We start from the raw sequence: 15,832 nt of genomic DNA, 5'->3' as shown, positions 1-15,832 counted from the left end.
TGCTCACTGACTGGGGATGTATTTCCGGGCACAGGTAGAAACACGTTATGCTTGGTTCTCAGGTGCTAGACTTCTAGGGCATAAACGCAAATCTCTCGATGTTACATAAAGATGAAAAATTCCTCTCTGGTTGCTGAATCATTGCACACGGGAAGAACTCTTGAGTATGGTTTTCTATCACGTAGCTTCGTCTTACTTCAGGATCAGGAACCCGGTCGATTAGCTCCTGACGGCAGTTGCCCGCGCAGACACGGCGTGGGTACCTTTCCCTGCACTTGTGGAAAGGAATGCATAGCCCTTTTAAGTGGTGTCGTGTTGATTTCACATGTTTTCAACTATGGAACTGGGAAATGTCCTCAAGAATTTCCTATAGTGGAATCTGGCTTCTTTTCAAGCTCTGGAAAAGTTGTAAGGGGCTTGGAGTCATTTGATCTCCCCAAATGAGATCATCTGCAATGCACCATATGTTTGTGAAGCAAACTTGGCCTTTCGTCCCTAGAGTTATAGTCTAGTAAAGTTATACTTCAGTAATGTGAGGTTCATCACCTGTGTTCCGCCTGATCCTATGAGGCACATGCTTGGGTAGAAACTGGTGAAAATTCACGAGGGAGAGAGAGGACTAATTAGTAGGTGACAGCTGAGCACAGCTTCATTTTCACTCATCCAGCTTGACTGGGCCAGGTAAATCCAGCTTAGAAAAGAAATGCATTTACTGTAAGAAACATGGAGCAAATGGCATGAGATTTTTTTTTTTAATATATTTTTTAATTTTTTATAAATAAATATTTTTATCCCCAGGGATACAGGTCTGTGAATCGCCAGGTTTATACACTTCACAGCACTCACCAAAGCACATACCCTCCCCAATGTCCATAACCCCACCCCCTTCTCCCAACCCCCCTCCCCCCAGCAACCCTCAGTTTGTTTTGTGAGATTAAGAGTCATTTATGGTTTGTCTCCCTCCCAATCCCATCTTGTTTCATTTATTCTTCTCCTACCCACTTAAGCCTCCATGTTGCATCACCACTTCCTCATATCAGGGAGATCATATGACAGTTGTCTTTCTCCGCTTGACTTATTTCGCTAAGCATGATACGCTCTAGTTCCATCCATGTTGTCGCAAATGGCAAGATTTCATTTCTTTTGGTGGCTGATAGTATTCCATTGTGTATATATATCACATCTTCTTGATCCATTCATCTGTTGATGGACATCTAGGTTCTTTTCATAGTTTGGCTATTGTGGACATTGCTGCTATAAACATTCGGGTGCACGTGCCCCTTTGGATCACTACGTTTGTATCTTTAGGGTAAATACCCAGTAGTGCAATTGCTGGGTCATAGGGCAGTTCTATTTTCAACATTTTGAGGAACCTCCATGCTGTTTTCCAGAGTGGTTGCACCAGCTTGCATTCCACCAACAGTGTAGGAGGGTTCCCCTTTCTCCGCATCCTCGCCAGCATCTGTCATATCTTGACCTGTTGATTTTAGCCATTCTGACTGGTGTGAGGTGATATCTCATTGTGGTTTTGATTTGTATTTCCCTGATGCCGAGTGATATGGAGCACTTTTTCATGTGTCTGTTGGCCATCTGGATGTCTTCTTGGCAGAAACGTCTGTTCATGTCCTCTGCCCATTTCTTGATTGGATTATTTGTTCTTTGGGTGTTGAGTTTGTTAAGTTCTTTATAGATTTTGGACACTAGTCCTTTATCTGATATGTCGTTTGCAAATATCTTCTCCCATTCTGTCAGTTGTCTTTTGATTTTGTTAACTGTTTCCTTTGCTGTGCAAAAGCTTTTGATCTTGATGAAATCCCAATAGTCCATTTTTGCCCTTGCTTCCCTTGCCTTTGGCGATGTTCCTAAAAAGATGTTGCTGCGGCTGAGGTCGAAGAGGTTGCTGCCTGTGTTCTCCTCAAGGATTTTGATGGATTCCTTTCTCACATTGAGGTCCTTCATCCATTTTGAGTCTATTTTTGTGTGTGGTGTAAGGGAATGGTCCAATTTCATTTTTCTGCATGTGGCTGTCCAATTTTCCCAGCACCATTTATTGAAGAGGCTGTCTTTTTTCCATTGGACATTCTTTCCTGCTTTGTCGAAGATTAGTTGACCATAGAGTTGAGGGTCTATTTCTGGGCTCTCTATTCTGTTCCATTGATCTATGTGTCTGTTTTTGTGCCAATACCATGCTGTCTTGATGATGACAGCTTTGTAATAGAGCTTGAAGTCCGGAATTGTGATGCCACCAACTTTGGCTTTCTTTTTCAATATTCCTTTGGCTATTCGAGGTCTCTTCTGGTTCCATATAAATTTTAGGATTATTTGTTCCAATTCTTTGAAAAAGATGGATGGTACTTTGATAGGAATTGCATTAAATGTGTAGATTGCTTTAGGTAGCATAGACATTTTCACAATATTTATTCTTCCAATCCAGGAGCATGGAATATTTTTCCATTTCTTTGTGTCTTCCTCAATTTCTTTCATGAGTACTTTATAGTTTTCTGAGTATAGATTCTTAGCCTCTTTGGTTAGGTTTATTCCTAGGTATCTTATGGTCTGGGGTGCAATTGTAAGTGGGATTGACTCCTTAATTTCTCTTTCTTCTGTCTTGTTGTTGGTGTAGAGAAATGCAACTGATTTCTGTGCATTGATTTTATATCCTGACACTTTACTGAATTCCTGTACAAGTTCTAGTAGTTTTGGAGTGGAGTCTTTTGGGTTTTCTACATATAGTATCATATCATCTGTGAAGAGTGATAGTTTGACTTCTTCTTTGCCGATTTGGATGCCTTTAATTTCCTTTTGTTGTCTGATTGCTGAGGCTAGGACTTCTAGTACTATGTTGAATAGCAGTGGTGATAATGGACATCCTTGCCGTGTTCCTGACCTTAGCGGAAAAGCTTTCAGTTTTTCTCCATTGAGAATGATATTTGCGGTGGGTTTTTCATAGATGGCTTTGATGATATTGAGGTATGTGCCCTCTATCCCTACACTTTGAAGGGTTTTGATCAGGAAGGGATGCTGTACTTTGTCAAATGCTTTTTCAGCATCTATTGAGAGTATCATATGGTTCTTGTTCTTTCTTTTATTGATGTGTTGTATCACATTGACTGATTTGCGGATGTTGAACCAACCTTGCAGCCCTGGAATAAATCCCACTTGGTCGTGGTGAATAATCCTTTTAATGTACTGTTGAATCCTATTGGCTAGTATTTTGGTGAGAATTTTCGCATCTGTGTTCATCAAGGATATTGGTCTATAGCTCTCTTTTTTGATGGGATCCTTGTCTGGTTTTGGGATCAAGGTGATGTTGGCCTCATAAAATGAGTTTGGAAGTTTTCCTTCCATTTCTATTTTTTGGAACAGTTTCAGGAGAATAGGAATTAGTTCTTCTTTAAATGTTTGGTAGAATTCCCCCGGGAAGCCGTCTGGCCCTGGGCTTTTGTTTGTTTGGAGATTTTTAATGACTGTTTCAATCTCCTTACTGGTTATGGGTCTGTTCAGGCTTTCTATTTCTTCCTGGTTCAGTTGTGGTAGTTTATATGTTTCTAGGAATGCATCCATTTCTTCCAGATTGTCAAATTTGTTGGCGTAGAGTTGCTCATAGTATGTTCTTATAGTTGTTTGTATTTCTTTGGTGTTAGTTGTGATCTCTCCTCTTTCATTCATGATTTTATTTATTTGGGTCCTTTCTCTTTTCTTTTTGATAAGTCTGGCCAGGGGTTTATCAATTTTATTAATTCTTTCAAAGAACCAGCTCCTAGTTTCGTTGATTTGTTCTATTGTTTTTTTGGTTTCTATTTCATTGATTTCTGCTCTGATCTTTATGATTTCTCTTCTCCTGCTGGGCTTAGGGTTTCTTTCTTGTTCTTTTTCCAGCTCCTTTAGGTGTAGGGTTAGGTTGTGTACCTGAGACCTTTCTTGTTTCTTGAGAAAGGCTTGTGCCGCTATATATTTTCCTCTCAGGACTGCCTTTGTTGCGTCCCACAGATTTTGCACCGTTGTGTTTTCATTATCATTTGTTTCCATGATTTTTTTCAATTCTTCTTTAATTTCCCAGTTGACCCATTCATTCTTTAGAAGGATGCTGTTTAGTCTCCATGTATTTGGGTTCTTTCCAAACTTCCTCTTGTGGTTGAGTTCTAGCTTCAGAGCATTGTGGTCTGAAAATATGCAGGGAATGAACCCAATCTTTTGATACCAGTTGAGTCCTGATTTAGAACATTCTGGAGAATGTTCCATGTGCACTAGAGAAGAATGTATATTCTTTTGCTTTGGGATGAAATGTTCTGAATATATCTGTGATGTCCAGTGTGTCGTTTAAGGCCCCTATTTCCTTGCTGATCTTTTGCTTGGATGATCTGTCCATTTCAGTGAGGGGAGTGTTAAAGTCCCCTACTATTATTGTATTATTGTTGATGTGTTTCTTTGATTTTGTTATTAATTGGTTTATATAGTTGGCTGCTCCCACGTTGGGGGCATAGATATTTAAAATTGTTAGATCTTCTTGTTGGATAGACCCTTTGAGTATGATATAGTGTCCTTCCCCATCTCTTATTATAGTCTTTGGCTTAAAATCTAATTGATCTGATAGAAGGATTGCCACTCCTGCTTTCTTCTGATGTCCATTAGCATGATAAATTCTTTTCCATCCCCTCACTTTAAATCTGGAGGTGTCTTCGGGCTTAAAATGAGTTTCTTGGAGGCAACATATAGATGGGTTTTGTTTTTTTATCCATTCTGATACCCTGTGTCTTTTGATTGGGCATTTAGCCCATTAACGTTCAGGGTAACTATTGAGAGATATGAATTTAGTGCCATTGTATTGCCTGTAAAGTGACTGTTACTGTATATTGTCTCTGTTCCTTTCTGATCTACCACTTGTAGGCTCTCTATTTGCTTAGAGGACCCCTTTCAATATTTCCTGTAGAGCTGGTTTGGTGTTTGCAAATTCTTTCAGTTTTTGTTTGTCCTGGAAGCTTTTAATCTCTCCTTCTATTTTCAATGATAGCCTGGCTGGATATAGTATTCTTGGCTGCATGTTTTTCTCATTTAGTGCTCTGAATATATCATGCCAGCTCTTTCTGGCCTGCCAGGTCTCTGTGGATAAGTCAGCTGCCAATCTAATATTTTTACCATTGTATGTTACAGACTTCTTTTCCCGGGCTGCTTTCAGGATTTTCTCTTTGTCACTAAGACTTGTAAATTTTACTATTAGGTGACGTGGTGTGGGCCTATTCTTATTGATTTTGAGGGGCGTTCTCTGAACCTCCTGAATTTTGATGCTCATTCCCTTTGCCATATTGGGGAAATTCTCCCCAATAATTCTCTCCAGTATACCTTCTGCTCCCCTCTCTCTTTCTTCTTCTTCTGGAATCCCAATTATTCTGATGTTGTTTTGTCTTATGGTGTCACTTATCTCTCGAATTCTGCTCTCGTGGTCCAGTAGCTGTTTGTCCCTCTTTTGCTTAGCTTCTTTATTCTCTGTCATTTGGTCTTCTAGATTGCTAATTCTTTCTTCTGCCTCATTTATCCTAGCAGTGAGAGCCTCCATTTTTGATTGCACCTCATTAATAGCTTTTTTGATTTCAACTTGGTTAGATTTTAGTTCTTTTATTTCTCCAGAAAGGGCTTTTATATCTCCCGAGAGGGTTTCTCTAATATCTTCCATGCCTTTTTCGAGCCCGGCTAGAACCTTGAGAATTGTCATTCTGAATTCTAGATCTGACATATTGCCAATGTCTGTATTGATTAGGTCCCTAGCCTTCGGTACTGCCTCTTGTTCTTTTTTTCTGTGGTGAATTTTTCCGCCTTGTCATTTTGTCCAGATAAGAGTATATGAAGGAGCAAGTAAAATACTAAAAGGGTGGCAACAACCCCAGGAAAATATGCTTTAACCAAATCAGAAGAGATCCTAAATCGTGAGGGGAGAGAAAGGGGATAAAAAGAGGCTCAAAAAAAAGAAAGAAAAAAAAAAGAAAACAAAGGAATAAAAAAAAGAAAACGAAGAAAGAAAAGTATGAAAAAGAAAAAATATATATATTAGATAAACTAGTTTAAAAAAGTTAAAAATGAAAAGGGTAAAAGTTAAAAAAAATTTAAAAAAATTTAAAAAAATTAAAAAAAATTTTAAAAATTTAGCAGAAGTAGAGAAAAAAATGAAAAAGAAAAAAAATTACTTTAACTGAAAGACTAAAAAATCACAGGGAGAAAGCCGTGAGATCCGTGCTTTGCTTTCTCCTCCTCTGGAATTCTGCTGCTCTCCTTGGTATTGAAACCGCACTCCTTGGTAGGTGAACTTGGTCTTGGCTGGATTTCTTGTTGATCTTCTGGGGGAGGGACCTGGTGTAGTGATTCTCAAGTGTCTTTGCCCCAGGCGGAATTGCCCCGCCCTTACCAGGGGCCGGGCTGAATGATCTGCTCGGCTTTGCTTTCAGGAGCTTTTGTTCCCTGAGCACTTTCCGTAAGTTCCGGAGGACGGGAATACAAATGGCGGCCTCCTGGTCTCCGGCCCGGAGGAGCCGAGAGCCCGGGGCCCTGCTCCCCAGTGCGCCCTCAGCGAACAGCTCCTAGTAACTCGCGTCTGCCTGACCTCCGGCCGCGCTCCGAGCTCACCGAGCCTGCGGCCGGTTCAAGGCAACCCCGAGCTGCGAGCTCACTGTCGGCTCTGTCTCTGCAGCCGGCTTTCCCGTTCCAATATCCGCAAGCTCTGCGACACTCAGACACCCCCCCCCCATCCTTCTGTAACCCTGCGGGACCTGAGGCCACGCTGAACCCGCGTGGGCTTCACCCTGGTTTAGCCTCCGGAGCGATGTCCCTCAGCGGAACAGACTTTTAAAAGTCCCGATTTTGTGCTCCGCTGCTCCGCCGCTTGCCGGGAGCCGGCCCCTCCCCCCGGGGTCTATCTTCCTGTCGCTGGATTCACTTCTCCGCCAGTCCTACCTTTCAGAAAGTGGTTGTTTTTCGGTTTCTAGAATTGCTGTTCTTCTTCTCTTCGATCTGCCGATGGATTTGCAGGTGTTTGCAATCTTTAGATAAGCTCTCTAGCTGATCTCCTGCTAGCTGACGTAGTCTCAGCCGCTACTTCTCCGCCATCTTGACTCCGCCCCCGGCATGAGATTTAAAAAAAAAAAAAAAAAAAGGCAGACATTCCTTCTCTCCAGATGAGATGAGTCCACAATTATTTATTTCTACAAGAAGAGCTTGTGAAAACTTATGCTTTAGGAAACAGTGACCATAAATCTCCTTTTGCCTTAGGTTTCCAGATGCATTTGTGACCTTCAGTGCCTTCCGGAGCAAGTTCCCTGAGGTGTCTGGGTATTGTCACTGTGCGGACAGTCAAGGGCGGGAGCTGGCTGAGACAGGTAAGCACACCTCAGGCAAATGGAGGGAAAGAGAGGTATTCCCCAAACCTGGAAGCTTAAGTATCACTTCCTGCCAATCAGAAAGAGCAGTGTCTGCCTCCTCCCCTGCTAGGCTGCCCTGGGTCTTGAAGAGACCACAGTTTGCAAATGTTCATCTATGGTGCTTTGAACATAGCTGCTGGTGCATATGGAGCCTTTGTGCTCACCGGAAGGAGGAGCTCCGCTTCGGGCAGATGCGACTCTGAGCCTGGAGAGTGGAACAGAGGATGCATTTTAATCTGCTCTCATAAGCAGTGCTCCTTTGTGCTGCAAACAACCTGCACAACTGTACACAGCAGCCCTGACTTTGGAAACCATTAAAATGTTTTTGTGTTTTTTTTTTTAAGATTTTATTTACCCATGGGGTGTGGTGGTAAGGGAAGTAGAGAGAAAGGGAGAGAGAATCTCCAGCAGACCCCCCCACTGAGTGCAGAGCCTGACATGGGGCTCGATCTCATGAACCAAAATCAAGAGTTGGACGCTCAACCAACTGAGTCACCCAGGCATCTCCGATACCATTAAAATCTCAATCAGATCTGACACATGGTGCTGCCCGCGTAGGCACTGGCTCTCCTAATGTCTGTGTGATCGTCCAGGTCAGGACTTCCTTTCTGAATGCACCCAGCCCTTGACATGCTTCTGTCCTCACTCAGGTTTGGAGCTGTTACTTGATGAAATTTATGACACCATTTTTGCTGGCCTGGACCTTGCCCCCACCTTCACGGAGACAACCCTGTACCGGATACTACAGAGACGGTTCCTAGCAGTTTGGCTCCTCATCTCTGGCCGATTCCGATGTGGGTACCGAGGGGCTGAGGCATGTCCATGTTTCTGCTTGGAGGAGACCACTTGGGTTTCAGAGTCACTGCAGCCACCTTGTCTGTTCCCCCGAAACGGGCGCCAGGATTTAAAACGTTGTCAAAGCAAAGAGAATGTGTGCTGTCAACCCAGGAGCCGTGTTCACATGCTGTCCTCTCCTTTCCCCACCCCCATCTCTCCCAGGCCCCACAAAGTGTGAAGTGGAGCGGTTCACAGCGAACAGCTTTGGTCACCCCTATGTTCCCAGCTGCCGCCGGGACGGGGGCTACCAGGGGGTGCAGTGCCAGAGGGGAGGCCCGTGCTGGTGTGTGGATGCCCGAGGGAAGGAGATCCATGGAACTCGGCGCCAAGGCCTGCGGCCATCTTGTGGTGGGTTGCCTCTCAAGGGCCTTCTTTTTGGTTCTCATCAAGTTGTATAACTTTCATTGCTTCTCCAGACCAACCACTCCAAGGCCCACTCATTCCACTGCCTCCTGAGTGTCCCCCAGAGGCCCTTCGAGCCCAACATGATGGAAAACCCACTTATCATCATTAACTTCCAGCATCTTTCTCCTCCCTATGTCAGCCGTAGTTGCTTCCTCAGTGAGCTCAGAGAATAGTGGGGGCCTCATAGGTGAAGAAAGAAAAGAGAATTATGTTTACTGTGCTGGGAGAGAAGTACGTACCAGTAATAAAAGCAGCGCAAACAGGGGAGGGTCTGGTCTATCTTGCAGAGTGTATGAAGAGGAGACATTCAGGAAGGCTTCATGGAAGAGGTGACGCTTGATTAGTCTTCTCAAGTAAAGATATTTCCTGAAGGAGGAAAGTAAGGAGAGGGGTTCTCTGTCTGTTGAGCAGGAGAGTCAAATTATAAGGACATATATGATAAGCCCTGGTGTGGTACTGATGCTGAATCTGTAAGAAGGGCAGAGAAGTGTTGCAGTAGGATCAGGATGGCGCTCAGCACTTCAAGCCTGGGGGATGGTTGGGATGAGACAGTGATGTTCTCCTTATCAGAGCAAAGGCTTCATCCTAGAGGTCAGGTGAAGAGGTTGAGGGATTTTAACCTAGAGAGTTCCATGGTGGGCTTTGTGTGTAACAAAGAACACCCAGGCACCTGGAAGCAGGGTGTGTTGAAAGCAGGATTAGACTATATGCCTGGGGCCAGTGTGAAGGTCATTGCAATGTCTTGAAGACTGAGGAGGGGACTGTATTACTTTCCTGGGGCAGCTGTGACAAATGACCACAGAATCAGGGACTCAGAACAACAGAAATATATTCTCCTACAGCTTTGGAGCCTAGAAGTTTAATGTCAAAGTGTCAGGATGACCATGCCCTCTGAAGGCTTCCAAGGGGAAACTCCTTCCTTGCTATTTTCCTGGCTTGTGATCGTTGCCAACAGTGTCTGGCATTTCTTGGTTTGTGGCAACAGGAGCCTCAAATCCTGCTTGGTCATCAGCGGATGGTCTTCCCTCCTGTCTGCCTCCTTGGCTCTTCCTCTCTTCTCAAAATGACACAGTAATATAAAATTAAGAGCCCACTAGACCCTAGTATGACCTCATCTTAACTACCTACATCGACAATGACTCTATTTCCAATTAAGATCACATTCTGATGGAGGCATCATACTCCATAGTGTACATGGACCACATCTTCCTTATCCATTCGTCTGTTGAAGGGCATCTTGGTTCTTTCCACAGTTTGGTGACCGTGGCCATTGCTGCTATAAACATTGGGGTACAGATGGCCCTTCTTTTCACTACATCTGTATCTTTGGGGTAAATACCCAGGAGTGCAATTGCAGGGTCATAGGGAAGCTCTATTTTTAATTTCTTGAGGAATCTCCACACTGTTCTCCAAAGTGGCTGCACCAACTTGCATTCCCACCAACAGTGGAAGAGGGTTCCCCTTTCTCCACATCCTCTCCAACACACGTTGTTTCCTATCTTGCTAATTTTGGCCATTCTAACTGTTGTAAGGTGATATCCCAATGTGGTTTTAATTTGAATCTCCCTGATGGCTAGTGATGATGAACATTTTTTCATGTGTCTGATAGCCATTTGTATGTCTTCATTGGAGAAGTGTCTGTTCGTATCTTCTGCCCATTTTTTGATATAATTGTCTGTTTTGTGTGTGTTGAGTTTGAGAAGTTCTTTATAGATCCTGGATATCAACCTTTTGTCTGTACTGTCATTTGCAAGTATCTTCTCCCATTCCGTGGGTTGCCTCTTTGTTTTGTCAACTGTTTCTTTTGCTGTGCAGAAGCTTTTGATCTTGATAAAGTACCAAAAGTTTATTTTCGCTTTTGTTTCCTTTGCCTTTGGAGACATATCTTGAAAGAAGTTGCTGTGGCTGATATCAAAGAGGTTACTGCCGGGGTGCCTGGGTGGCTCAGTGGGTTAAGCCTCTGCCTTCGGCTCAGGTCATGATCTCAGGGTCCTGGGATCGAGCCCCATGTCGGGCTCTCTGCTCAGCGGGGAGCCTGCTTCCCCCTCTCTCTGTGCCTGCCTCTCTGCCTACCTGTGATCTCTCTCTCTCTATGTCAAATAAATCTTTAAAAAAAAAAAAAAAGAGGTTACTGCCTACGTTCTCCTCTAGGATTCTGCCTCCATCAGAAAGGATGAATACCCAACCTTTGTAACAACATGGATGGGACTGAAAGAGATTATGCGGAGTGAAATAAGTCAAGCAGAGAGAGTCAATTATCATATGGTTTCACTTATTTGTGGAGCATAACAAATAACATGGAGGACATGGGGAGATGGAGAGGAGAAGGGAGCTGGGGGAAATTGGAAGAGGAGGTGAACCATGAGAGACTATGGACTCTGAAAAACAACCCGAGTGTTTTGAAGACGTTGGGGTAACCTGGTGGTGGGTATTAGAGAGGGCACGTATTGCATGGAGCACTGGGTGTGGTGCAAAAATGAATACTGTTACGCTGAAAAGAAATTAAAAAAAAAAATCACATTCTGAGGTTCTAGGAAGGAAGCGAATTTTGAGGAGACACTGTTCAACCCAGCACAGGGACCGATACGAAAGTAGAAGCGGCGGTCTGGGGCGAGGGGCATGGACGTGAGAAATGTCACAGGACACTCCAGTAAGACTCTATTCCTTCTTACCAGTAAGATTCTGAATGAAGTTAGGGGTGAGGGAGAGGAGGAAGGAACCCAGGAGCTGGATGGATTCTGCAAGATTGCAAACGGTGAAGGAAGCGAGCAAGTGTTTATATAGTCTCAAAAGAGATCCAATGCTCATGTTCATTCAACAGTTCCTGTGAAGTCACTGATGTCTCCAACTTAACATTTTGAGTGTTCTGCATGGTGTTCGGTAGTATTCTATCTGCCAAGTGCAAGAACGCGGAAGAACATTTTGAAGGTCTGTCTTGACGGTATTTATGATTAGACTGACGTTCTCTTAAAACCTAGGGAATATTGTGCCCTCCAGGTTCCAGGTGGACATGGAAAACTATGGGTTTTCCAAATTAAAACCAGAATGTTACCAAATGTGGGGATCATATATTTTTACTTTCTCCTTTCTGGTGTATCTGTCCTATTTCCATGCGAACGAATGCCACAGGGAGTCAATGTCTGCATGCTTTTGCCTTGGTAACACTACATAACAAATGAATAGAAGGGATATGCCCTCAATTTGGAAAACAGAATAAGCAAAGCCATGGACTTTATTTCTTCCATACCTCCCTGTAATACCTTCCATTCAAGGCAGCCATGGACTGGTTGAGGGATGTGTTAGGGGTTCGGATGTTCCCAGTCTGTTTTCTCTCTCTGACCACATGTTCCTGTTCTTTCTCTGTTGCCTGGTTACAGAGGGAAATTGGCTGACTTCCTTTTTGGCATCCGTGTGAACCGAAGGGAAAGAATTATTTTAAAAAGTTGGGGGTGGGTGGGTGGCTGGCTGAAAAGGACCTCTAAAATGTATGGCTTTATGGAGAAACATGAACTTACTTGTTTCCACCTGTGGGATGGAGATGCTTGGAATTTGAATTTAAAGTCTTTTTCCTTAATGTGATTGCAGTCAAGCTAGATTATTCTGATAGAGTGACCTGACCAACCATACATGGAGTTGACTGAGCTGATCACGTTTAATTAATAACTTCAAGGAAAGGTCAAGATGCCTAGAAAAATGTACTAAGTGTGTTTGTTGCATGGCAACAAATACCATAAATATAATATAATATAATATAATATAATATAATATAATATATTACAACATAGGAAAATATTTATTATAGAAATATGAATAGAATTTAAATTATGGTTCTTATGCTTCAAGAGCCTATAAACTAGTTAGCCTAGACAAATGTATCCACAAGGAGGGGTTAGGCAGCCATGCGAAGAGCATATAATGAAGTATTAAAGTCCATTAAAAATCCCAACAAAAGAATGCTAGGAAAAAAAATTCATTAAAAACAAATAGGAATTTGTGGGTGTATTAGTTTCCTAGGGCTGCTGTAACAGATGACCACAAACTGGGTGGCTTAAAACAACAGAAATGTATTCCCTCCCAGTCTAGGCCAAGAGTCTGCAATCGAGGTGTTAGCAGGGCTGAGCTCCCTCTGAAGTCTCAAGGACTTTCCTCCTTGGCCCATCCAGGTTCTGGGGGCTGCTAACCCTCAGCCTTCTTTGGCATGTAGCTGCTTTCTGTCCCCATCATAATGTGGCCCTTTTCCCTGCGTGTCTGTGTTTTCACATGGCTTTAGAAGGACATCCATCATTGGATTTAGGGCTCACCCAAATCCAGTGTGACCTCATTTCAACTAATTACATCTGCCAAGACCCTGCTTCCAAATGACGTCCTGTTCTGAAATTCTGGGTGGATAGGAATCCTGGGCTGGTGTGGTCAGGACATTTGGTGTGAGTGTGTGATCAGGTTTTTAGAAAGGGGGCCAGTGCCTATGACCCTCAACTTAGTAGGGGGTCATGTTCCAGTGAAAGGCAGGAGAAGGAGTAGTGTCAATTGGAGCACTCATGTCCCCAAATGGCCACCACAGATGCTACTGGGAGTCGGGGCAAGAAAATAAAGAAATAACAGGCTAGAGGAGACAGAGGTACAAAATGTTGATGTTCTTCATTGAAATGCTTGACATCTTAGTACTGGAAGGGTCTGTGGGGCGGTCTCAGTGTTCCTTGCTGACATTGAAACCATTTCTCCTGTCTGTCTACTCTGTCTTGTGCAGCTGAAGACCAATTCTGCATCTCAGAGAGGAGGCAGGCCCTGTCTAGACTTCACTTCGGGCCCTCCGGCTACTTCAGCCAACACAACTTGTTCGTGGCTCAGGAGGGAAGACGGATGTCTCCAAGAGGAGCCAAATTTTCCACATCCTGCCCTCCCTTGATCAAGGAGCTCTTTGTGGACTCTGGGATTCTCCACCCAATGGTCGAAGGGCAGGATAAACAGTTTCCTGCCTTAGAAACTCTCCTCAGAGAGGCCATTGGAGCGATTTTTCCCTCCCGAGAACTGGCTCGTCTTGCCCTTCAGTTTACCACCGACCCAAAGCGCCTCCAGCAAAACCTCTTTGGAGGGAAATTTTTGGTGAATGTTGGCCAGTTCAACTTGTCCGGAGCCCTTGGCACAAAAGGCACATTTAACTTCAGTCAGTTTTTCCAGCAGTTCGGTCTCCCAGGCTTCCAGAATGGAGGGACCCATTTTGCCAAGCCCCTCTCCTTAGGATTAGATTCAAATCCTGCCACAGAACCCCCTGAAGCCTCTAAGAAGGGAGATGCTACGAATAGGCTGATTGTGGACAGCTTTGGCTTTGAGATCAACTTGCAAGAAAACCAAAATTCCCTGACGTTCCTTGCTTCTCTCCTGGAGCTTCCAGAATTCCTTCTCTTCCTGCAGCAGGCTCTCTCTGTGCCAGAAGACATAGCGAGGGATCTAGGTGACGTGGTGGAAATGGTGCTCAGCTCCCAGGGCTGTGAGCAGACACCTGGCAGCCTTTTTGTCCCACTGTGCTCAGCAGAAGGAAACTACAAGGATGTCCAGTGCTTTGCTGGAGAGTGCTGGTGTGTGGATTCCCGGGGCAAAGAGCTTGCTGGCTCCAGGGTTCGAGGTGCACGACCCAGGTGCCCCACAGAGTGTGAGAAGGAAAGGGCTCTCATGCAAAGCCTCTCAGGCAGCCTGCCTGCTGGGGCCAGCCTGTTTGTCCCTTCTTGTAACAGTGAGGGCCATTTCCTACCTGTCCAGTGTTTCAACTCAGCGTGCTACTGCGTGGACGCTGAGGGGCAGGCGATTCCTGGAACTCGAAGTGTGCCCGGAGAACTCAAGCAATGTAAGTCTGTTGAGTATCCAAGCCACAGATCCTGATTATCTCTTGGGGCCCTGACATGGTGCAGTGCAGAAAAAATGGATTCCCTTGTAACTGCTGCAAAGGCAAAATTAGCCAATTCACTTACACATTGTCCAGAGAAGTGTTGATACTGTCAGCCATTCCGATGAGTGAATACGGGGACTCGTTTGGCCTTCAGGAGCTCAAAGTTTTCTGTAGAGCTGACAACAGCTGATTGCAACAGTGCAACTTTGGTGCTGGGGATGCTCTTGGTCTAGATGTTATTTACAGATTTACAATTGATGGGATTTCTTTGGTTGTGTAAGGCTTTAGATAGGATTTGGATAGTCAGGGGTTTTCAGCTTGGTCTTTTGGGCTCATGGAAATTTTTCATCTGACCTACCTGCTTCTTGTCCCTTGCAGGCCCAACGCCCTGTCAGTTACAGGCTGAGCAAGCCTTCCTTGGGGTAGCTCGAGCACTGGGCTCTGACTCCAGTGTGCTGCCCTCCTTCTCCAGCAGTTACGTCCCACAGTGCGGTGCCAGTGGACAGTGGAGGCCCGTGCAATGCGATGGCCCTCCTGAGCAGGCCTTTGAGTGGTACGAGCGATGGGGGGCCCAGAACAACAGCAGCCAGGAGCTGACCCTTCCAGAGCTGCTAAGGAAGATCACAAGCTATCGAGAAGCAGCTTCCGGAAGCTTCCGTCTCTTTATTCAAAGTCTGTATGAGGCTGGCCAACAGGGCATCTTCCCAGGGCTGGCAAGATACCCTTCTTTCCAAGATGTCCCACTGGCAGTGATGGAAGGCAACCTGACCCAGGCTGGGGGGAACATACTCCTGGAACCCTACTTCTTCTGGCAGATCATAAATGGCCAGCTCAGCCGATACCCAGGGCCCTACTCAGACTTCAGCATTCCTCTGGCACACTTGGACCTTCGGAGCTGCTGGTGCGTGAATGAGGCTGGTCACGAACTGGAAGGCACCCGGACAGAACCGAGCGAGGTCCCGGCATGTGAGTTAAGCCACGTGGAGAGCTGAATCTGTGTTTTTACAAGCAGGGTGTGTGGTAGGGTGATGTTGTCAGAGCTGGCATGAAGTTTGGATATGGCCAGGTATCTGCCTTTCGTGGTTGGGGCACCCGAATGCATTAGTCAACTCTTGCTGCTGTAGCAGAATACCACGGACTGCGTGGCTTCACCAACAGACGTGTCTCACAGTTCCAGAGGGTACAAGTCCCAGATCAAGGTGCTGGCAGATTCCTTTCCCAGTGAGAGCCATCTTCCAGGCCTGTGGAAGACCACCTTCTCCCTGTGTATTCACATGGCAGAGAGAAAGAGCTCTGACCT

At 44.8% G+C, this 15,832-nt stretch overlaps 1 protein-coding gene across 1 annotated transcript in view; it reads left to right on the top strand.

Annotated features, from left to right (window-relative positions):
* TG (thyroglobulin) overlaps positions 1-15,832 on the top strand; it is a 244,302-nt gene that overhangs the window by 10,242 nt on the left and 218,228 nt on the right. Inside the window, exons 6-10 of the mRNA XM_044244917.1 lie at positions 7,258-7,364; positions 8,057-8,200; positions 8,406-8,591; positions 13,396-14,490; positions 14,911-15,498. Coding sequence (XP_044100852.1) covers positions 7,258-7,364; positions 8,057-8,200; positions 8,406-8,591; positions 13,396-14,490; positions 14,911-15,498 — 2,120 coding nt within the window. The remainder of the gene's footprint in view (positions 1-7,257; positions 7,365-8,056; positions 8,201-8,405; positions 8,592-13,395; positions 14,491-14,910; positions 15,499-15,832) is intronic.

This window comes from Neovison vison, chromosome 4 (genome assembly GCF_020171115.1).
Source record: "Neovison vison isolate M4711 chromosome 4, ASM_NN_V1, whole genome shotgun sequence".
In the NCBI taxonomy this organism is placed as follows: domain Eukaryota; kingdom Metazoa; phylum Chordata; class Mammalia; order Carnivora; family Mustelidae; genus Neogale; species Neogale vison.
The sequence above is the reverse complement of the archived record's forward strand: the minus strand, read 5'-3'. Positions and strand labels throughout refer to the sequence as shown.